The 25,230-nt window shown below is 39.0% G+C and overlaps 1 protein-coding gene across 1 annotated transcript in view; it reads left to right on the top strand.

The window, feature by feature from the left end:
• Positions 1–8,066: 8,066 nt before the first annotated feature.
• The window catches only part of DTHD1 (death domain containing 1), a 71,354-nt gene continuing 54,190 nt past the window's right edge, over positions 8,067–25,230 (top strand). The window contains exons 1-2 of the mRNA XM_043972602.1: positions 8,067–8,337; positions 11,121–11,769. Of these exons, the coding sequence (XP_043828537.1) occupies positions 8,067–8,337; positions 11,121–11,769 (920 nt within the window). The remainder of the gene's footprint in view (positions 8,338–11,120; positions 11,770–25,230) is intronic.

Below are 25,230 nucleotides of genomic sequence, written 5' to 3'. Positions count from 1 at the left end.
ATTGTAAGGAAATCTCTCTTTAAAGTACTATATATGGGCAGCTAGCTGTTGCAGTGGATAAAGTGCCAGCCCTGGATTCAGGAGGACCTGAGTTCAAATTTGGCCTCAGACACTTGACACTTACTAGCTGTGTGACTCTGGGCAAGTCACTTAACCCTCACTGCCCCACAAAAACAAACAAACAAACAAAACCAAAAAAGCACTATATAAATGTAGTTTACTATAAAAAAAAAATGACGAGCAGGATACTATCAGAAAGACCTGGAGGGTCCTGCATGACCTGATGCAAAATGAAATCTACTTTATGCAAAATAACTGTAATATTGTGAGATGATCTCCTGTGAATGACTCAGTTATTTTCTTTCCTTTTTTTTTTTTTTTAGTGAGGCAATTGGGGTTAAGTGACTTGCCCAAGATCACACAGCTAGTAAGTGTTAAGTGTCTGAGGCCAGATTTGAACTCAGGTACTCCTGACTCCAGGGCCGGTGTTCTATCCACTGCACCACCTAGCTGCCCTGGTTATTTTCAGTAATACAATGATCCAAGACAACTCCAAAGGTCTTATGAAAAATGCAATCTGTCTACATAGAAAGAACTGATGGTATTTGAATACTAATTGAAACATCATTTTTCTTGTTAGTTACTTTATCAGAAACAAACAAACAAAAATGATGAGCAGGATGCTATCAGAAAAACCTGGAAAGACCTACATCAACTGGTTCAAAGTGAAATGTACTATATACAAAATAACAGCAATAGTGTAAAATGATCTGCTGTGAATGACTTGGTTATTTTCAGCAATGCAATGATCCAAGATAACTCTGAAAGAATTATGAAAATTGCAATCCATCTACAGAGAAAGAACTGATGGTATCTGAAAACAGATTGAAGCATAATTTTTTGATAGTTCCTTAATCTGAAGTTTTGTTTTTGTCTGTTTTCTTTCACAACCTGGCTAATGTGGAGATGTTTTGTATGACTACCACGAAAAAAATTAATAATTCACTGGAAAAATTATATAATTTGGATTTATGAAAAATTATAAGCATATGAAAAATTATAGGTTTAGAGAAATTATCATTGGGCCATAAGTCCCATCGTGGTTGCCATTCAAATGTAGAAATATTTTAGATGAATGACTAGCCTAATTTTGGGGGGCTAATCTGTGGATGACTAATTCTGGGATTGTTGACTGACTGGTTATCTGACTTCGTTAATTTAACGTGGGCCATTTATAAAGTTCCACCACACTGCTCCACTCCCAAATTGATAAGCAAAATATTAAGAAGCTTCTTAACTAAATAATCAAAGCAGAGTTTATTTATAAGATACTATTTAAAATTAAGAATACAGGGAAATAAAATGTACAACCTGACTGCTTTCCTGTGGTCTCTTTCCCACCTGCTGTGCTTTGAACTTTTTTAATACAATAAGGGCCTTAGCCACTTCTCGCCTCAGGGTACTCAGGTTCTTTATTCTAACTCCGAGCCCCTTTCACTTTGTAAATCCCCCTGCTTCTAACTTTCCTCTCCTTACTGCCACCACTGAACCCCTGTGTTTCTCTCTCACTGACCTTTTGTCTGTCTGCTCCATCAGTCTGCCCTTCGGCCTCTCTTCCCTGCTCCTAGTCCTTCTCGTCTTCTCCTGCGTCCTTGTAGTCTCTAGTCTCCAATCTTTCTAATCTCGTCAGCCACCGCTTGACCTCTTCTCGTCCATCAGAATGATCCGCTCTGTCCTTGTCCACCCCCTCTCTAATCTCGTCAGCCGCCCCCCTGAGTCTAACTCCCAGGTCTATATATACCTTTTCTTCTCTCCACTCAAATCTCGGGGCTTCCTGCGCCCCCACAGACCAAGCTAATCTGCCAGCCAGGGCTGTGGCCGGTGGGGCGGGGGGAGGGGGGGGGGTGCCTCAGCACAGGCTATCCGGGATCTTTCAGATAGCTCCGCTCAGGTTGGAGGGAGCTGGGGGCTTTTTTTTCCCCCCAGCTGTCTGACCTGGCATCTTGTACAGCCCATGGGGCTTTTTGGCTCAGCTGAAGCTGAGGAGGAGGGGAAGAGACCCTGAGGGCCTAAGGCTTTCTAATCTCAGCCTAAAGGTAGGGTCCCCAAATCAAAATAAATTTCCACACTACTCATGTATAACTTATATTGAATTGCTTGAATTTTTGGGAGGGGGAGAGAGGATGAGAAGTTGGAACACAAAGTTTAAAAAATTGATGTCAAAATTTGTTTTTACATGTCATCTGGAAAAAATAAAATTCTAAATAAAAAAAAATTAAAGAAAATTAAAGGTGCCTACTTATGTGTATCCATAAAAGAAAGATCTCAAAATGTATCAGGTAGTCAATAAGTGATGTAGGCAGAAAAGAAAGAAATTACCTCCCTACCCCCAAAATTGAATTTCTGAGGGCCGTCTTTCTTGTTCTTTATTCTTTGCAAAGTGAGCAGTTCTAAAGTGGCTAAGACCTTAATTTTTCTACCTTTCAACCTACCTCTTCATCCTTCCTACCCACATACCTTTACACCTACAGAAGCCACTTAGGTAATATTTATGCCTTTGGCTGTGTTGGGTCCATTGGCTGTGTTTTTCCAGTCTACCAAGGATCTTCAAAGTAGCTACAAGAACCCTGGGGGCTTTAGATGAGGTGAGAGAAGGAGTGGGAGGAGTGGGGAATGGGAGATATCTTGGATGTCTTTGGAGAGGTTTAATTGCATTCCATTATTTCTGTAGGAGACAAAGAACTGAAACTTTTCTGGAATGCTCTCTGATTCGTTTCCCCTCAACTATATTTCTTGGGGTTGATGGGGTTTGGTTGAAGAATGGGGGCATGGGGGCATTCTTGCTTCCTTCTTTCTCCTACATTTATCTCTGAGACCCCATTTGAAATGTGCTCATGAGAGACTGAGGTGGTGGTAGTAGTCAGGTCCCCCTAATATTGCATAGGGATTTTAATCATAAGTAGTTAGCAATCTTTCCTACCCCAAAGAAGGCTGCTTTTCAGGTTTTTCTGCTGAAAAAGAGAGAGTGGTTTTTGTTTTGTTTTCTTATTCCAGTTATAGAAAGTGTTAATCAGTAACCAGGAAGACTTGATCTCTCTCTCTCTCTCTCTCTCTCTCTCTCTCTCTCTCTCTCTCTCTCTCTCTCTCTCTCTCAATCTCTCTCACTCTCGCTCTTGCTCTTTTTCTCTCTCTCTCTCTCTTTCTTTCTCTCTCCCCCTTCCTCCTTCCCTCTCTCTCTGTTCTACCCTGGTTTACTATATAAACAAGCACAAACAAAATCATTACTGTCTCTGTTTTAGTACAGGGGCCTTCTTCAGCATTTAAAAAAAGGCCAACAAATTCTATTTCATAACTAATATAGATAACGTATCAAGTAAAGGAAAACAAATTAAAAGAAATAATAGCTGACAATTATGTAGCATTTAATGTTTACAAAACACTTTACAAGCATTATCTCATGGGGTTTCAAAACAACCCTTTGAAGTAGATGCTCTTTATTATTCCCATTTTGAAACTGAGAAAATTGAAACTCAGGAAAGTTAAGGACTTTGGCTTTCCACAAGAACATCTGACAGAATTCAAGCTGAAGTCTTCTTATAAGTCCAATATTCCACTGCTCCATGAAACATCCACTTTTACAAATCAATCAATTATCCTTAGATTTCCTTGAGGAACTGTGCATGAGAAACTGTTAGAGGAGATATAGGACCATATCTTTCGAGACTGATTACACATTTAACCCTTTCTTATATTCTGAAGTCCAGTCGAACACACTGGTGGTCTACCATGCCTAGACAACATCCCTTCCTCTTTTTTGTTTCACAGAATCTCTCTTAACAGTTGTCATATGAATTGCTCAAGGTCACATAGCTAGTAAGTGTCTGAGGTCACATTTGAACTCAGGTCTTCCTGACCTCAAGGACCTTCCCTCTAGCCTCTATGCACCTATCTGCCTATTCATTCTTTTTTTTTTCTTCTTTTTTTTTTAGTAAGGCAATTGGGGTTAAGTGACTTGCCCAGGGTCACACAGCTAGTAAGCGTTAAGTGTCTGAGGCCGGATTTGATCTCAGGTACTCCTGAATCCAGGGCCAGTGCTCTATCCACTGCACCATCTAGCTGCCCCTATTCATTCTTTATCAAACCTCAACCTTGAGAATGTGTCCTTTGCTACTGTTCATGTGCTGCTGATGAAGCTGAACCATGCTGATCAGGTCCATTACAAGCATAGGCTACATAAAGTCAAATAGACCCTCACTGTGGAAAGGCAATACTTTTATACCCTTCCCTCCTATTTATTTGGAGGGGAGCTATTCCAAAACTTCTCATGCCTCCTCAAATCTCCCATATCTGTAATACCTTACTAATTGACTGAAACTACTCTCTCAACTTAGACATCTTAACTATCTCTTCCTTCACCCATTTTAGGTCCTTTTCTTGCCAAAGGCTATTTTACTATACTCTTAATCCCAACATTTCCAGTAGATTGCCTCCATTTCCATCCCTCTCTAATTTTCATTTTCTCCTCATTGCCTTCCCTGCTCCCATCTATAGTCAACCAGTTCCATTAGCTTTCCATAGCCTCCTGTTGAATTTTTAGAGTTCTATGCAACCTGGCTCCAACATGTCTTTCTAGCCTCAATGGACATGGCTATTCTTCCTTCCCTCATCTTCCAGCCAAACTGGGCTTCTCTCTGTTATATTCTCCCATAGACAAGATTCTGTCTCCTATGTCTTTGTACTGATCATGCTCGGAATGAATTCTCTTCTTACCTTAGTTTATTCCTTTAAGAGAGAGCTCAAGCAAAATTTTCTATATGAAACTTTTCCTGATCCCTTTCCTCATTCCCAAATACTAGTGTCCTCCCCCTCATGCTGCATTATATTGAAATACTTTGTATATATTTGTGAGCTTTATACTGATGTGTTATATATTTTTATTTGGACTTGTCTCCCCCAACTCAGTACCAGGAAAAAGCTCTGGCATAAAGTAATATTTGAGCTGAATCTTAAAGGAAGTCAGGAAAGTTAGGAAGCAGAGGTGAAAAGGAAGAGCATTTCAGGCATGAGAGTCAGCCAGTGGAACTACAAAGAGTTGGGAGATGGGGTGTCATGTGTGAAGAACAAATAGGTCAGTATAGTTGGATCAAAGAGTGTGTCTGGAGGGGAAGGTGTGTAAGAAGTCTGGAAAGGTAGAACCAGGCCAGGTTTTGAAGAACTTCAAATATCAAATAGAGGATTTTATATTTGAGTCTGGAGGTAATAGGGAATGACTTAAGTTTAATGAGTAGAGGGCTGACTTGGTCAGACCTGTGGTTTGGGAAGATCACTTTGGAAGCTATGTTGTATGCATTAAGTTCAGAGAGAGAGAGATGCGGTAGGGAAATCAATTAAAAATCTATTATATTTAGTCCAGGTGAGAGGCAGATGGTCTGACCTGGTGTACTGGTTATGTGAGTAGAAAGAAGATATATACGAGAGATGTTATGAAGGTATAAATGACAAGATTTGACAAAAGAGTGGATGTGTGGGTGGTAAGGCAGTTGATGAGTACATTGTAAAGGAAGTGGCCGGAAATGAGAGAATGTCATTCCTCCCTAACTACTTTATATTTAACTTCCTTGTATTTGCTTGTATCTATTTTGGATATGCTTATAAATGAAGAGAAAACTACATGGTACAGTGGAAAAATTACTAGCTTTGGAGGTGGTATACCTAGGTTATTATTTATGTGAGCTTGAACAAGCTAATTTACCTCCTTGGGCCTCAGTTTCCTCAATTGTAAAGTGACGGGTTTAGACTAGATAATGTCTTCAATATGTATGAGTTATTTCCTCCAATGGAAGAATATAAGCCCTTCAAAAGTAAGAATTGTTTCATTCTTTTTATTTGCATGCTCCATACACAATGCCTGACATACGGTAGGTAATTTATAAATGCTTGTTGATTGAAGAAAAAGTCTTAGACTTCAAGATTTCATGACTACTAACTACATAACTACTTTGGGAGATAAAGGGGGGTTCTTGAAGAAAAGTAACTAAAAATTCAAGAGAGTAACTTGGAAATCCTAAATGAGTAACAGACAGCAATTCAACATTTCAACTGGCCAAATGTTTAAGTACCTGCTATATGCAAGGTCCCTTGTTAGTGAGTAGGAGTACAAAGAAAGTAAAACTGAAGTCTCTTCCCTTGAGAAGCTTACAATTTGGGATTGTGTTGAGGCATGTACATTACTAATTCTGTAATGGTTCACTGGAGAACTTTGTCTAAAGGTAGGTTTATATTCTCCATTGTCTGTCCACTGCATTCACCTGGAGTATGATAACTGTGACCAATGAGATGGTCTACTCCTATTCCTGTGGAAGGGGACAGGATGAAATCTCATGAGTTGGAACAGTGAAAGTGTACTTGGCGAAGACCTTCAGGAATTTCAGCAGTGCACTAGGAAGAAGGGTTATCATTGCAGTGACAAGACAGCCAATGATACACAATGCCTGACATACGGTAGGTAATTTATAAATGCTTGTTGATTGAAGAAAAAACACTAGGGTTTGGGAAGGAGGATTGAAGAAAAAACACTAGGGTTTGGGAAGGAGGATTGAAGAAAAAACACTAGGGTTGGGGAAGGAGGATTGAAGAAAAAACACTAGGGTTGGGGAAGGAGGATTGAAGAAAAAACACTAGGGTTGGGGAAGGAGGATTGAAGAAAAAACACTAGGGTTGGGGAAGGAGGATTGAAGAAAAAACACTAGGGTTGGGGAAGGAGGATTGAAGAAAAAACACTAGGGTTGGGGAAGGAGGATTGAAGAAAAAACACTAGGGTTGGGGAAGGAGGGAGCTGCTACCCAACTCTGCCAAAACCTTTATGCCCCCAAATCTTCAGCAGCAACAATACAGAGAGTGAGGAGAAGAAGACATTGTGACTAAAGTATTAGAACTTTGTGATTGTGGTAGAGTGTAAGCTAGCTGAATACACTGCTATTAGTACTGTACTGATTTGTCTGTGTACCTTCAGTGTTGAAATTCCACCAAGAGAGAATTGAGAAAGACTTAAATTTTCTTAACTACCAGGAGCAATCCCAGCATAGAGGCTCAAAGCTAAATAGAAAAGAGATATTACTAGTTCATATTGTATAATTGATTCAAAGTAGAGAAAGACCAGGTGAATTTGGACCAAGAGAAACCTAAGCAATGTGGGTTGATAGCAATCTCCTCTTGTATATATAGGCTGGTGCTTAGCTCTTGTGAAACCAATTGTTTTAATTACCTTTTGACTCTTTGTTGTTGTTCTTTTTTTTTTTTTTTGGTGAGGTGATGAGAGTTAAGTGACTTGCCCAGGGTCACACAACTAGTAAGTGTCAAGTGTCTGAGGCCGGATTTGAACTCAGGTCCTCCTGACTCCAGGGCCGGTGCTCTATCCACTGTGCCACCTAGCTGCCCCTATCCTCCCCTCATCTTAAAAATGGTACTAAAGATATAAAGTGATTAACTGAATGTCACATGTACCACCATTTTGAAAACACCATTTCTTCATGCTTTTTGAAACTTGGAGACATGGTTGCCTGTCTCCCATCCTCTAGAGTTTCTTTTTTGTTGTTGTAGTTTGGTATTTGTTTTAATGACCACTGGAAAAAACTCAGGAATCACATCAGTCATCTGGACTTGGTGAACTGACCTCTTGAGGGAAGCCAAGTGGCTTCTTGTCCTCCCACTTATTTTATTTTCCAATTTGCTAATTATTTTTACTCCCATAGTTCTCAGTCTGGAGATCATTATCCTTGGAAGAGAAAACAGAAACTGAGTTTAAATCTGTACTGTACACAATAGAACATGGTGTATGTGCACTGCTGTTCACTGATTTCCCAAAGGCCCCTCCTTTGGTCACCTAGTAACTTTACATTGGTTAACAACAATATAAAGCTCAGCAAAGAATTAATTGCTATACTATTTAGAGAGGGCTCAGTTGATGAAGGTTGAATATCTAGGTTTGAGAAATAATAACTGGTGACAAGCCTAAATCTATTTTTTATTTTTTTATTCTTTGTTTTTTCCTTGCTAATAGGAAGGAAATGGATCCAACTGAAATGGACACAGGTAAACTAAGTCAGCTACTTAAGCAGATTTTGTGGCAATACCAATTGATAAGCCAGACCCTTTTGTGCACTGACCTTCAAGATAAGGATGTTACAGGTACATGGGTATCTACAATGATCATGCTGTGTCAAGAGTTTAATGGGGTTCTTTGCCAACATTTGGAACATGTTACAGGGATGCTACAAGCCACTTGCCAGCAACTGCATGTTCTCCTTGACAAAGAGAAACCTTGCTTTTGGAGACAAGGCGAGTAAATATTTATTTTTTTGCTGCAATTATAAGTATTTTGTATTTCATATATCAAGCCACACATGGTATATTGATTCTAATGCTTTCCTTTATACCTTTATACCTTTATGCCAAAGAGGAAAATTGACGTGCTCTCAAAAATAAGAGGTGAAGTCAATGTCCATTGTGCATATAAATGCACATCTTTGTGCACTTCTATGACCTATTTTATATCATTAAAGTCTAACATTAAATGATCAAATCTCCTTATTCAAAAATTAATCTTAATTTTATATTTAAAAATATCAAGACAAATTTACCTCTTATAAAGTTTTATAGGAAAACTCACATTGTTCCTTACATTGGACTTGAATGTCTTTGGAAATAGAAGTAGTCAATATTAGGTGTGCTAAAATTCACTAAGTGATTCATTTTCATCTTCTGATAAAGTTACTAAATAAATCAGCAGAACACTGTATGCATAGTAAATCTTGATTTCAAGAAAGCATTTGATAAAGACAAAATATTTTCCTGGATAGATAGATTTGTGTCTCATGGAATAATGATAACCAAAATCTATTGATTAATTGATTGATGTTAACTTGAAAGGAGGTCTCCAATGGTATAACACATACACGTTGCTATCAATAAACCTGTCCTTTTCAAAATTTTTATCAGTGACTTGGATGAAAACCTAAAAAGCATACATATTACACTTTTTGATGGCACAAGGCTGGAAAGGACAACCAGTGTGTTAGATTGCGAAATAAGATTGAAAAATTTCTCAGAAAAAATATGATTCTTTCCTCCTTCCCATTTTCACCTCCCCAAAAGATACATAATATCACTAAATATGTACAGTTTTGAATTTGGGTCCAAAATTCAATTGTGTAAGTGTAAAACTGGCTTAATAACCTTAATAACCTGACTCAATAGCATCTCATGTGAAAAAAAAAATCTAGGCTTACTGGCTGAACCTAACTTTAGCATGATTTGACACCATGACAAAGAATACTAAAAGAAATAACATAATCAGGGAACTGGGCTAAGGGATGGATTTGTGATTTCACTGCTGAAGAGGAATCCTAAGTAACGAAACTCATTCTATCAAGCTAGTTCAGAACCTTCCCTCACCTTAAAATAAGGGAAATGTTGGTGCCAGCTTGAGCATCTTGAGAGTTGATAGTGTGAGCATTTGTATCTGGAAAGATCAGAAAATGTTACAAATCAGGGCTTGATTCACTGTTTTCTTGAATTCTAGACTTTAAGAAAGTTATGGAGAAAATATTAAAAATGTAGATGAAACTTTTTTTTGAAAGCCAGCTATAAAATATCTACTAGCACATCCTTGTAAAGAGATGTGCCTAGAGTTCCTAGAAGTTAAGTGATTTGCCTGGAGTCACACGGCCAGTATGTGTTAGATGTGGGACTTAAACCATTCTGTTTTCCCTTATATATGATAATATGTTAGATCATTTATTCATTCATTCAACAAACTTTTAAAATATTTGGTATCTTTGTCTTTTTCTTTTTTTCCTCTTTTAAGTAGTATTTTCTTTTTAGCCATTGCATTTAAGGACAATTTTTAACATTCTTTTAAAAATAAAATTTAGAGTTCCAAATTTTCTCCCTTCCTCTGTTCCCTCCCCCCTTTCTAAAATGGTAAGCAATCTGATATAGCTTATATATCAACAAACATTTATTAACATATGTTCAGGGTATGTCTTAGACATTGCTGGGGTTATAAAAATGCCTAAAAATGACCCTATATCCAAAATAGTATCTTTTTTTTTTTTTTTTTACAAAATAGTATCTTAAAGCACATTTAGATCACACTTGATAGTTTACCAACCCTCCCTCATTCCCCCAGCCCTCCTCAGGTAATGAAATGGAATGAGATGGAAAAGCATTTATTAAACTCTCACCATGTGCCAAACACTTTGCAAGGAACTTTTATAATAATTGTTAATAGAAATATAAGGCTTCACTGTATTCTCTGTTGGTTAAAACATGCAATTGTGTTAAATTCTGGGTGCTACATCTAACAAGGGACACACTAGAGTATGTTAGGAGGAAGATGTCTGGAAATCATAATAATAGTCATTATTTATATAAAATCTAAGGCATAGAAAACATTTTATATACATTAAGTCATTTGAGCCTCATTACAATATTGTGAAGTAGCTGTCCCAGACATCAGTTCCATTTTATAGTTAAGGAAGATGAGGCTCAAGAAAGCTAAGTGACTTGCCCATAGAAAAATAGCTACTTAAGTGTTGGAAGCAAATTTCAACGTCTAATTTCTCCTGACTCAAAGGTCGTATAGGTTTTCCACTTTAAAGAGTGGGTGAGGGAGTTTAGGATGTTCATCTTGGAGAAAAGAAGGCTTACAGGAAATCTGATAGCTATCTTCAAATATTTGGTGAGTTACCATGCAGAATAGGGAGGAGGCCTGTTTTCTGTTGTTACAGAAGGTAGAACTGGGACCAATGGGTGAAAACTTAGACTGAGGTAGATTTTGACTCATAAGGAAGGACTTTATAGTAATTAAAGCTGTTCGATCAACATTCCTGGCAATAGCAGCAGTTTCTTATATTGAATATGAGTGCCCTTATTAAATTATGTTTCTGCACCTGAGGATGCTAAAATAGAGAATACATTACTCTTTTAAAGGACATTAGAGACAGGATTCTTATTTTGTAAATTTTTCCTCCTCTAAGATATGATGATTCTCTTGGATTAATATTTGCACTATGGAAATAATTTGATATCCTTTGTAATCATTGTGTTTTCAAATCTAGAAATTCATGCTTTCATAGACTGCCTGGAGAAAATAAGTGAATATTTGAGGAATGCTGTTATACATCTTCAGAAAGAGGAAAAAGACATAGTTAACTTACATGCCATGAATCATGAATATATTTCACTTTATACACAATCTATCATTCAAAATACCTGCAGTGGAACAAACATTTCTGAAAAAGGGAAAATGGATTATATGGAAACAGTTCCTGATTCCAGTCAACGATTTCCTCAAATTTCTCCCTCAAAGGAAGGAGAAATTCATAGTATGAGCCAAATCCAGAAACAAGAAAACAAAAAACTGATTACTTCTACATTTGTGGAGAAAGAAAAGATCTCATCATTGAACGGAAATGTCATGAGGCAAGAAATGGAATGCACTGAAATGTCCTCAGAAAATATGGCAGATAAGGATTGTAAACAAATACAGGATATTATTGTAGAGAAAAACAGTACAAAGAGTGAAGAGATTAATGCTACAAAATCTAGTAAAGAACTTCCAGAAAGAGAATTTCAAAGTGCTATGGAGAATCTGAATGAAGATATGACAGTGGCTCTGATGAATGATATTGATAATAGATATGGGGGGAAAGTCCTTACAAATGATTCAGAAAATCCAAATGAAACAGATCATGTTCTGGAAAAGGAGTAAGTAAATACATTTTTTTTCTTGATGATGTATGTTTATGGCTATAAATAGTTTGTACACAAGATAAGCTTTATTCTTCTATTGATTCCAAAAATTTCAAATCATAATTAATCCCCCTCAACTTTCCCATCAAACTATGAAGGAAGAATTGGATTGGGGGAGGTGGGGTTATAGGGTACAAGATAGCATCAGAATGCAGACTCTAGGAACAACACTTTGTACTCACCTTGGGGAGATATATAAGATGAAATGATAGTGTCTTTTCACCTGGGCAGTGGAGTTTTCTGTCAAAGCTGTAATTACAAATGATGACCCAGGTCTTTGCTCCAGGTCACTGAAATTTAGATCTAATCTGATACATATGCACCTTTAGCAGCATAGCAAATAGTTTAGCCCCCATGAATAGTCAAAGTTGTTGTTGTTTTTCTTTCATTCTTGAAGAGGACCAGGATATCAGGAGGTGAATTGGAAAGTGAGGGAGGGCTGTACAAGGTCACCAACCTCACTCTCTCCTCCAGAGCCATCAGGATCCAGTGGCAAGATATATATCAGGAAATTGGGGTTAAGTGCCTTGGTTAGGCTCACACAGCTAGTAAGTGTCTGAGGTGAGATTTTAACTGAGGTCCTCCCAACCTCTAGGCCAGTGCTTCATCCACTGTACCACCCTCCTGCCCCAAAGTAGGAAGCTACTAGATAGAAGGCATTGTGCAGGGAACATCCATCTGTATTATTACATTCATCTGGACCCTTCTGTTGGTGAGTTTGCTTTCTCTCTCCCTCAGGTTGGGAGTCCTCCCGGGCAGAGGTTCTTAACTATTTTTTGTTGTCCTGGATCTCTTTGGCACTCTAGTGAAGCCTATGAACTCCTTGTTAGAACAAAGATTTAAATACATAAATCAAAATAAAGGTAATTACAAAGGAAACCACTTATATTGAAATACAATGATCAAAACATTAAAAAAAAATTCATAGTTGAAGGGAACACCTGCTAGGGTGACGGAACCCATGTTGGGAGTATAGGGCAAACTTCATTTTCTGTTATTTGAGTGAGAAGTAAACCATAGTAACTTTTACTCCTAGATACCCTTCCCAATGGTCTGACAATTTAGGGCATTATTCCTGGCCTCTGTTATGGGGGCCTACCCACCCTAACTTCTGTCCTCTCCCAGTTCTCAAGCCTCTGGCAAAATGGATCCTGTTATCCTAAAAGTTATGTTGGAAATGGAAATCCATATCAATGATGAATTCATCCTGGATTTGTCGCTATCTCAGGCATTCACTTTTATCTTTGAAATATTTATGTGTAGCCCCTTCTTAGCTTGCTTTTTTACCTTGGCAGATGATGGGATGCCCAGGCCTATTTTTAGACTCTCCATCCCTTAATTTATTTACTCAATGCCCATTTATTAATACCTTACTACGAGCAAAGGACTATGCTAAGTGTTGGGGAGTCATACAAAAGCATAAAGCTCTGGTGTCTACCTTCATGGAGTTTCTTGTCTATTAGACAACATGACAAGAACAAATGCTATGGACTTGTGTAGTTGTAGTTCACAGCATAAAAAAAAATGATGAGAAGATAAGAGTGCTCTTCAAGGACAGAGGAAGAGAAGGTAATTTCTGACCTTGAGGAACCAGAGAAAGAATTGATGGAGGAGGTGACCTTTGAAATAGATGGATAGGATTTTAACAGGAAACGATTGCCAGTGGGTATAATATTCTAGGCAGAAAGAATGGTATAAACAAGGTCACAGAGACAAAATTCTAGTTACATATATGCCTCTGACCCTTGTGTAGGTGAAAAAGGATTTGGAATGATTAGATTTGTGCCATATATTTGATCCAAAAAAAGGGTGCTCAGGGTAGCCAAAGGCAAAAGTCTTGGATAGTGGCTAGAGGCACCAAAACCTTGTTTTCTGAGTACAATTCTTGGAAAGCTATGACCAATTAATTTGGGGCCCTAAAAAGAAAACAAAATTAGAGTTCCCCACCGTATAATATAATGGCATGGAATGATTGGGATTATATATATATAAAATATTTTTCATATACCTCCTTAGCTTAGTGTGCCCAAAGTGAGGTGCTTTCCTTTCCTTTCTTACACCTTTAAAGTCTGTAGAGTGTTGAACAGTTTCCTTAAATGAGACATTTCCAGAAAGGATATTCTTCCATTTGTCACTAGAGGGTACAGCAGAGAGTCTGCTGTGAAGAACTGCCTTCTAGGGGTGTCAAGAGAGAACACTGACCTGTGAAAACACTTAAGCACAAGGGCTTCCACTTCTATACAGAAGCCAGCATGCACACTGTCCATAAATCCTCTGTTTGACATTCAAAGCCCTTCATCATCTATTCCTCTCCTGCCTTCCTAGTATTCTTTTTTTTTTTTTTTTTTTTGCTGGGCAATGGGGGTCAAGTGACTTACACAGGGTCACACAGCCAGTATGTATCAAGCGTCTGAGGCCAGATTTGAACTCAGGTCCTCCTGAATCCAGGGCCGGTGTTTCATCCACTGAGCCACCTAGCTGCCCCCCTTCCTGGTCTTCTTACACCTTACACCTCTCCACATACTTTTTGATTCATTGTTGTTCCACAAACAAGACACCCATTTCTCAGCTCCAGGCATTTACTCTGGCCCTTTCCCATGCCTGAAATACTCTCCCTATGCATCTCCCCCTACTAGCTTCCCTTTTTGTCCCAACTAAAATCCCATCTTCTACAGGAAGCCTTCCCTAAACTCTTTTAATTGTTTTACTTTCCTCTTTTTTATTTTCTGTTTATCCTGTATAGAGCTTGTTTGTACATATTGGTTTGCTTGTTGTCTCCCAAATTAGGTTGTTAATTCCTTGAGGGCAGATGGTCTTTTGCCTCTTTTTATCCCAAGTGCTTAGCATGATGCCTGCTACTAAGTAGGTACTTAATATTGTTTATTGACTATTAGGAAGAATATCATAATTCCTGGCCAGGAATTGGTGAAGTTTAGACTCAAGAATTCTGGTTGGGAGCTAGTAGTTACAGAGAATGTAAATTGCAGCTTTGCCTTGAAACTTCTGGTGAATGATGTGGCTTGGCAAAAGAGATGGGTTACATGTCAAAATATTTTCTTGGCTTTATCTCAAAGCTTTCTTCCTTTAAGATCAAACAAAGGCACCATTTTCTTTAGGAAGCTTTTTCTAATCTCTTCTGACTACTGGTGCTCTCCCCCTCCCCCTAAAATACTTTGAAATTATCTGCTTTGTGTATATTTGTTTGTTTATCCATCCATCCATTCATTCATTTATTTGTTTATTTATTTATTCATTCATTCATTTATTTATTTGGTGAGGCAATTGGGGGTTAAGTGACTTGCCCAGGTTCACACAACTAGTGTCAAGTATCTGAGGCCAGATTTGAACTCAGGTCCTCCTGAATCCAGGGCCAGTGTTCTGTCCACTGCACCACATAGCTGCCCTATTTATTTTTAACTTTATGTTAATGTTGTATATATTTATATGTGCTTATGTTTCCCCCATTAGAATGTAAGCTCATTAAAAGTAGGGATTGTTTCAAGCTTTATATTTGTATCTTTAGCACTTAACAGGTTCCTGGCCCACAGTAGGTGCTCAGTAAAAACTTGTTGATTGATTAAAGTATCTAATTTGAAAACAGCTCAAGAGCTCTTCTTTGCCTTTCGCTTTAGGGACTAAATTTTTCACTACACAGGATTTCTCACATCAGGTGACCAGGTGACCAGTCATCTGCCAAGCCTTACTTGAATTTCTCAATCCAATATTCTGACACTTAACTATTCTTATACTTTCTGACTTTGTCAGTCAGTAAAAATTTACTGCGCACTTACTATGTGATAGGTATCTTGTGAAGTGCTGGGGATACAATGAAAGGGAAAAGACAGTACCTGCCCTCAAGGAACTCATAGTCAAATGAAGTAGACAATGTGCAAACGACTATGTATGAACAAATTATGTACAGCATAAATTGGAAATAATCAATAGAGGGAAGGTATAAGAATTAAGGGGGATTAGGAAAGGATAGCTGTAGAAGGTAGGATTTTAGCTGAGACTTGAAGAAGCCAGAAAAATCCAGATGCAGATATGAGGAGGAACACAGGGGACAGGCAGTCAGGAAAATGGGGTGTCTTTTTAGAGGAAGAACAAGGAATCCAGTGTCATGAGAAAAGAGTGGGTGAGGAAGGAAGGGTGTAAAAATAGGAAAAGTGTGGGGGTGGCGTGTGGAGGGAAGTAGGGATTTTATATTTGATCATGGAGGTGATAGGAAGCTAGAGGAGTTTATTGTATAGGGGAGGGGGTGACATGGTCAGACCTCTGCTTTAGGAAGATCACTTTGACAGCTGAGTGGAGAGTGGAGGATCTGTGGAGGATCTGTCCCCATGAAAGTGGAGATAGATTTGTGTCGGGGAAAACAAGGAGCAGCCTATTGCAATAGTACAGATATGAGGTGATTAGTGCCTGCACCAGGGTGTTGGCAGTGTCAGAGGAGAGAAGAGGGCATATACATGCAAGAGATGTTAGGAAGGTAAAATCAACCGGCCTTGGCAACACATTGGATATGGTAGGTGAAAGAGAATGAGGGAGTGAAATGGTGACTGTGGCCATTCTGAAATATTTGAGGAAGGAAGTCACTAATTAGGACAGCAGGGCCCAAGGACAGAAATTTTTCTAGAGTCAAGACTGCAGAAAAGCTGGACAGAAAGGCCTCACCCCAAATCACTTTGGCCTGGTGATAACCTTCATGGTCAAGGAACTTGTTGACTCCCCCATATTCAAGTATAAAGTATAGGTAAGGATTGATATGATAACCCTTAGAATTTAAATTGCTGCAGGGGCAGCTAGGTGGCGCAGTGGATAGAGCACTGTCCCTGGATTCAGGAGGACCTGAGTTCAAATCCAGCCTCAGACGCTTAACACTTACTGGCTGTGTGACCCTGGGCAAGTCACTTAACCCCAGTTGCCTCACCGAAAAAAAAAAAAAGAATTTAAATGGCTGTCCATTATGTTTAATTATCCTCCTTGCAGGGAAAGGTCAAAGTCAAAACTCTATTGGTTCAAAGTTCTTCTAAACATCTGTGATTTCCCTGGTGTGTCATTTGAAATTATACAGGGGTGCCTATCTCAGTCCCAAGTTTTAGGGCACTTATCTGGGATTTCTAATATATGGCTACTTATAAATTAGAGGCTAGAGCAGCAGTCCTTGGAATTAAGCATTTATTAAAGTACATTAAATATTTTTGTTTTTTTTAGTGAGGCAATTGGGGTTAAGTGACTTGCCCAGGGTCACACAGCTAGTAAGTGTTAAGTGTCTGAGGCCGGATTTGAACTCAGGTCCTCCTGACTCCAGGGACAGTGCTCTATCCACTGCGCCACCTAGCCGCCCCCTGCATTAAATGTTAATAAAGAGAAAGAGAGAGAGCACATAGCTCCAAAAGTTCAGAAGCCCTGCATACTTAGATAGAAAAGAGTGAGGGGGCTGCAAGCCTGTCTCCTCTGGGGTCCTGGGCCAAGAGACCATGTGAGCATAAGCTCCCCGCTGTCCGGAGGAGAGGCTGCCCTTACACACTGCTTAAAGCTAATTGGCTAGCATCATTTAAATCTGTCAGTTTACTGGACTTGAGGGTGGTCCCTGAGCCGTATGTGCTGAGGTCAGAGTCCGAAGGGCAGATACTCAGGGGAGAAAGGTTCTCAGGTAGGTGTGGTCTTAATCATTATTCTCTCTATTCAGACTCCAACTTTACTGATTATGGGATGGCCCTGCAAAACCAGCCAGAGAGCCAGTGGGTTCGTGTCTGTGTGTGTGTGAGTGTCCCCCAAAACACCCCATTATTAAAAATTTTCTCACACTGGTGATGAGACTCCGTTTATTGTTGCAGATTATAACCCCTCCAAACCTTGGTTAGACATTTCATGGGCTGTTAAACTGTGGCCAGAAATTTCTATCAGCTGGTGGCCAGCCTCTGTGCATGACTCTTTCAAACTTAGACTGGTCCTCAGATTTATACTCATGGTAGAGAGTTGTAATGAGGCAGCAGTAGAATTCTTCACTGTAATAAATAATGCTAAGAACAATTTAAATTTTTGTTGAAAATAATTTGCATGGATCAGAGGAATTTAGGGTAGGGGTTTCGTCTTCAGAGAAGGATCAGTGTTTGTGTCTGCGTTTCTGAGATTTTTTTTAGAACTGTCTGCCTAATATCTTTCTTAAGAATGCTGAGAACTGGGGCAGCTAGATGGCCCAGTGGATAAAGCACTGGCCCTGGATTTAGGAAGACCTCAGTTTAAATTTGACCTCAAAAACTTGATACTTCCTAGCTGTGTAACCCTGGGCAAGTCACTTAACCCTCATTGCCCTGACAAAAAAAATGCTGAGACCTAAGAAGGAAGGAATTCTATAAAGTAGATCTAAGTAGAATATTGCTCTGGTTTGGATGGGGCAGACAAGGGGATAGTTGCTTTTTTGAGGTGGCATGATAGATAGAGCATTGAACTTGGTGTCAAATAGGACTGAATTTTGAATCCTGTCTGAGATACTATCTGTGCAGCCCTGGGCCAGTCACTTAACTCCTAATTTTCATCATTTAAAAAAAAAAAGGGATAATAATAGCATCCACCTCACAAGATTGCTGTGAAGATCAAGTTAGATAATAAGTGCAAAATGTGCTTTAAACCTTAAAGTGAATATGGTCATGTTTTATATAATAGTACAAGCATAACCTATATCTGATTGCTTACCACCTCAGGGAAGGGGGAGGGGAGGGAGGGAATGAGTGATAAAAATTGGAACCCAAAACTATAAATAAAAATGTTTGTTACTTAAAAAAAACCAAACCCTTAACATACTATGTATAAATGGCTAGGTGGCTCAGTGGATAGAGCACTTGCCCTGGAGTCAGGAAGACCTGAGTTCAAATATGATTTCAGACACTTGCTAGCTGTATGACCTTGGGCAAATTACTAAACTTCCATTTGGCTTGGTTTCCTCATTTATAAAATGGGGATAATAGCACTTACCACTCAAGATGGTTATGATTTATAAGGCACTTGGTACAGTGCCTAGCTCAAAGTAGGCCTTACATAAATGCTAGCTGCTATTATTATTATTATTATTATTAAATGTTGACTATGTCATTGTTATTCCAAGTTTGCTACTGTGTCCCCTGTCACCAATACATATTTTGGTCACTCCCTTGGAAGGGGGTGTCAGAGGCTGTACTTCCCACTATATATCTGTGAAGTTTAGGGAATCTTGACCTCATCTGCTGCTATTCCAGTTCTAGAAAAAAAGTGGTAGGGGACAAAACAGAATTAGGGAGAGACCTTTTAGGTGGGGAGGTAGAAGAAGGGAGGGTAAAGGCTAGATAAAAGCTCAAAGGATATAAGCTAAATTAACAAACAGGGAGATACCACATGAAGAAGCAAAACAGGACACTCATGATTGACCTTGCCAGTAGTCAGGATTAGGGGCCAGGTGACTGTCAATCACCCAGTACTTGGCCTTTTACTGTTACACCCCAGATTGTGTGCCCAGGATTATCTGTTAATTTTCCTGTGTCACCCATGGCTCTGACTCTAGTTAGTAGTTCCTCTTTATCTCTTCCAGATTCAGGTATTGTTTCAATAACTCACCTCAAGGTCTTGGTTAGACAAGAGTTTAATTGGATTAGTAGCTTAATTGGCTTAGTAAAGGCATGTTAAAATTAGGAAATCATTAGCCACTTGTGTTGTAAAAATGGGCATTTCACACTCTATCCAGTTCTAACCAGAAGACAAATCCTGCTCCTCGGGCTAGTTTGTTTTATTCTCTTCAGTTTCTCTAGAATCTAGGAGGAAGATATAACCTGGAAGTTTATTTACTTCACAAATTCCCATCATCACCTATGCAGAAAGTGTGGTGAGGAAAAGGGAGCATGACAGCCACTCATACCAGTTAGCTCATAGATTGTTGCAACTTGAAATTCCCTTTGGATCTTGCTGGTTAGGACAGAGGAAATTCACCAATACAAGTTGCTTTCTTTTCCTCTGGTCCACATATTCTGGTCATAAACCATTCCAGGCCACCTGTCTCTTCAAGGTTGGGTCGGGATTTCACCTTATACCTGAGACCCTCTGAAAGCCACTGGAGTAAGGCAGCTCCCTAGTAGTACTGCAGGCTAAAGAAGAGGGAGCTACTCTCCTCTTTACTGCCACATCTCTGAGCCTCTTTCATTAACTTTCAAGTTCCTGTGCTCCCAGTACTATGTCTGACACATGTCCCTATTCCAACTAATCTAACCCACTCTGTCAACAAAACTATCTGGGAATGGTCCCTGTCTTGGCATCCCTACAGAAACAGAATAAGATAATAGATTTGGAGCTGAAAGAGACTTTCATGATCATCTTTTTGTTGCGCTTTACAGATGAAGAAATGTAGTTCTAGAGAGGTTAAGTCACATCTCTAATAAAAATAATAACTAATTGAGATGAAATTTAAATCCAGGTCATCTGACTCAGTACCTGGCCCATACATAGATACAAATTAGTTAAATAAAAAGTAAGTGATTGAGGAAATCCTGACATAATTATCTGATTCCCAGAATGTATGTTCAGTGTAAAATAATCATTTTAAGAAGGGTAAGTTTGTTCTTTGTTAGAAGTTTGTTTTTATCATATCATTGACATTCCAGTTTGACGAAATCTTCTGTACAACTTCAGATATTTGCAAAAAGCCATTTAATAGACAGAAAATTACCAATTCGCATAAAGAACCAATTTCTTACCCCTTGATGCTCTTCAGCTATTTCTGCCATGTCTGACTCTTCATGACCCCATTTGGGGTTTTCTTGGTAAAGATACTAGAGTGGTTAGCCATTTCCTTCTCCAGCTCATTTTACAGAGGAGGAGCTGAGGCAAACAGGGTTAAGTGATTCAACCAGATTCACATATCTAGTAAGTAAATTGAACTCATGAAGATGAAGCTTTCTGATTCCAAGACTGGTGCTCTATCCACTATACCAACTAGCTGCCAACTTATCCATTGATGAGTCCTGCCTATTAAAATATTATGTTTTGTTACTTAATTATTATTCCAGTTTGGCATCATGGAAAGAGATATGAAGTCAAGTCACCAAGTCACTTAGCGTTTTTTAAGCATTTACACAGCCAGGCCTCTTTCAGAACCAAATCTACCATTCTGTTCAACCCAATTCCTTGATATATGGGCTAGACTTTGAGTTTCGATAAGCCCTTATAGTGAGGGGACTTGATTTTTTGAAGTACAAAAATACATGCTTTAGTGATAGTCCTAATTAATGTAATAGCTCCTCTTAAAATCTCCTGCTGTGTACCTCCACATATTCCATTGAACACGTCTTGCAAGAAGCACAAGGGCCTGATGTAGGGATAAAGGAAGGTTTTGTCTTGTTATCCCTACTCTCATCCCAGCAACCAAGTAAAGGTCACTTAGAACAGGAAAAACTCAGTACAGCTGTTTAGAATCACACCAGCACTGTGACTCTGTAGAGTTTATAGGTGTGATAAAAGACTTGTAAAGGAACTGCCAAAGTCATCATAAGGTCCCATAGTAAGTCAAGGGCAAAGCAGAAGCCTGGGGAAAAAAAAAAAAAAAAAACCTCCTTGTTTTGGTTGCACCTCTCCCCTCCTCTGTGAGTGAATGGGCTGCTTTTCTTTATCTGACATGCCTACTGAATATTTTCATCTCCACAGAGGAAAGATGAGGCAGCCAGCTCTTAGATGTCAGTCAATAAGGATAAGGAAGGTCTAGGGGAGGAGATGTGGGCTTGAAGACACTTTCTCGAGAAGCACAGTGCCCTGCTATCTTCCAACAGCCTCAAATGCAGGACTATCTGGAGGCAAAAAGGATGAGTGGGAGGACCTTCAAAGATCCTTCTCAGTTTGAAGAGCAATCTCCTATAATCTACACAGAGCACCTAGATGTCATCCTGTCTGAGTGGACCAAATAGCCTCTAAAGGTCCCTGCAATCAGAGGAATTTGACTAACTTTAGATGTACACCTTAGCCTTTAACTACATGGCCTCAGATAATGAGCTCTTCTCACTCATTATCTTTTTTTTTTGTTTTTTTTTTTAGTGAGGCAATTGGGGTTAAGTGACTTGCCCAGGGTCACACAGCTAGTGTTAAGTGTCTGAGGCCAGATTTGAACTCAGGTACTCCTGACTCCAGGGCCGGTGTTCTATCCACTGCGCCATCTAGCTGCCCCACCCATTATCTTTGTATATATGAATCTCCCACTGGCTGATATGGACGGAAGAGGAAAGGAAGATCAATTTCAAGCTTTCCAATTGTTCCATCATGTCATCTCATGGTGCAGTTGTGGTTCAGCTTCTTCTGTGAAGAGGGGAAGTGGGTTACATAATCTCCTGGAGTCCCTTACTGAACTCTTCTCTAAGCAGCTCATCCAAGGGTGTTTAGGGGATGCTGCCTATAAATGAATAGACCAGGAATCCTACAAGACTTTACATGTTCTAAGGTATGAAACCTGGCTTGGGGATTAGCAGAAAATCTTGGGAGATGAAGACCTTGCATAATGCAAAATGCCCTTTTATTCTTGCCAGTGCTTTCATACTCTTACATTACCACAGTCTGATGCCAGAGATGGAGAGAGAAAAAAAAAACCAAGAGAAATAATGGGCAATGCTGCTTGAAGCAACATTTCTTCAGACTCTGGCTCAGATAATTAGTTCTTGGTATTCTGGCTATGAGGGCTTGTCTCATTCCAGTCTGGGGCCTTTGGAAGAGGGGTTACAGTTAACCTTTCATTCCAACATTTGAACTGAAGTGCAGGTAGCAGGAGATGATTAGATGAAGCCTAAAGTCCCTTATTCAGTCTACAGTATAAGGTACTGACTGTCTGTTATGAACACAGCAACAGTGGAGACTGTAGCCAAATGAAATCTGAGGGACATTTAGGGGATGCTGTGATAAGAGCTATGGGCCACAGGTAAAACTTAAATGTACAATTTTCAATTTACAATAAAGATTGAGGAACTTGCTAGAAACTTTTGGATATAAGGGAGCCAAACACAAAGCTCTATTCTCTGCTACTGTATTTAAAACAAAGGTTCTTATTGTGGGGTCCAGAGAACCCCAAAGGGCTTTGCAGGTAGATTTTGGGAGGGTCCATGAATTTGGATGGGAAAAAAATGAACTCATTATTTTCATTAACCTCTAATTGAAATGTACTTTTCCCTATAATTGTTTTAAAACATCATCCTGGGGCAGCTAGGTGGTGCGGTGGATAGAGCACCGGCCCTGGATTCAGGAGCACCTGAGTTCAAATCTGGCCTCAGACACTTTACATACTTACTAGCTGTGTGACCCTGAGCAAGTCACTTAACCCCAATTGCCTTACAACCCCCCCCCCCCCACACACACACAAACATCGTCCTGAGAAGAGGCCCGCAGACTGCAACCAGACTGCCAAAGGGCCTACGACACCAAAAATAATTTTGAAGAATTCCTAGTGTAAGGTCTCCTGGATCCTGTTTTAGGAGTCTGTGAGTTGCTGCAATACTGAAGATATACAAATAATAGGGGATGATAATCCTTGCCTTAAATAATCTAATTCTAAATATGTTAACCACAAAGGATTTTTCTTTTTTTCTTTTTCTTTTTTTTGCAGTTCAATGAGGGTTTAGTGACTTGCCCAGGGTCACACAGCTAGTAAGTGTCAAGTGTCCGAGGCCAGATTTGAACTCAGGTCCTCCTGACTCCAGAGCCAGTGCTTTATCCACTGCACCATCTAGCTGCTCCAACACAAAGGCTTTTTCTGAGATGACCCCTGTAGAGTTGTGGGATCTGAGGTAGCAGTGGTTGGGAGGAGGGTGTTTAAGGAGCATTAGCATAAATAAAAAGTTGGCTTTAAGACAAGGAAAAAGTGAAAATTCAGTTAAGATCAAATGATTGACTCAAATGAGTGAGAGATGGGTATAGGGAACCACAAATAATTTATAGGTAATGAAATAACCTGGATTCATACTTTTAAAGGTGCTCTTCTCTGTCCTTCCAGACACATGTAGTTGGCCTGAAATGTGATTGAGAGAAGGGTATTTAGTGAGGTTATAACCTGTTCTCTGACCAATCAGCCATTATCAATCATCCTGTAATACAGAGGCATGAGGAGAGGCTGATAAAGTCATCTAGGTTAACTGTATTTCTGTGGGAGGCAGAGGCAAATTTAGAGTTTAAAAATGAAGTGGGTGGGGTGTGGAAAGAAGGAAAGTAAAAGAGATTTTTATTTAGGCGAAAGGGAAACTTAAAATGATTTCATAAAGATAAATCACTCTACCAGAGCACGCCAGGAAACCACCAAGAAGCCCAACTTAGCAGAAAAAAACAAAACAAAAAAAACAATCACTTCATCTCCTTTAACTCCAAATTTTGTTGCATGTGACCTCAAGATAGTATATAGCCTTCCACCTAATCTAGAACCTAATAGGAACATAATTCAGGTTCTAGTGTCCTTTTCTCAATAACATCTAGAATTGGGGGCTAATACAGTTCTTCAAATAGAACAAACCTCTATCTTGTTTTTTGTACATAGGTAAATAAATTGATGAAAGGTCTGGTTCCTCTATTTCAGTACTCTGGACCGGTCCTTGGCCCCCAATAATTAAGATATTTTCCTGTTTTTTACTGGTTGCTGTAGTGACCAGAGGAATTTTGGTTCCTGAAATCATCCATCTGTCTTCAGGAAAATTCAAGAAATGGATAGCAAGAATTCTGGAATTTAAACTGAGAAGGGAAAAACAACAACCTCTTATTGAGAAATATAGCAGCTCATACAACTCAACTCACATGAAGAAATCTTTTCATATCAGGCCAGAAACCTGATCCATCTTGGTCTAGTTCTGCTAGTCACCAAATTATATATCTGGGTCATGAGATTTAAAAAAAGAAAAGAGTAGGGAAATGGAGAAAGAAGCTTAATTAGGCCTAGATTTGGGACCTTTGACTTTATCCTCATTTTCAAATTATCATTGGAAAGATTTCTTTCAAAGAGAAAGGGGATAATTTTAACTGTCTTGATTGAAATAATAGATATTAATATGTTAAGCTTGAGTTCCTTTAATATTTTTAATGATATTTATAATTATTTTTTCTTTATAATTACTTTATATGGAACATGTTTATTTTATTCAGCCTAACTCACAGAATCACAGAATTGGATAGTTGGAAGACCCCAGAGTAGCCATCTAATTCAAGGGATCATAGCCCAAAGGTCAAATCCACCTTACTACCTATAAAGCCAATGAGCTAAGAGTGGTCTTTACATTTTAAAAAATACAACTTTATTTAAAAAAAAAAAATATATATATATATATATATATATATATATATATATATATATATATATATATATATATAAATTCTTATCTCTGGGCTGTACAGAGGCAGGCAGATGGCCAATTTGGCCCTCTGTCATAGTTTGCTGCC

This window comes from Dromiciops gliroides, chromosome 6, assembly GCF_019393635.1.
Source record: "Dromiciops gliroides isolate mDroGli1 chromosome 6, mDroGli1.pri, whole genome shotgun sequence".
Lineage (NCBI taxonomy): Eukaryota > Metazoa > Chordata > Mammalia > Microbiotheria > Microbiotheriidae > Dromiciops > Dromiciops gliroides.
The sequence above is the reverse complement of the archived record's forward strand: the minus strand, read 5'-3'. Positions and strand labels throughout refer to the sequence as shown.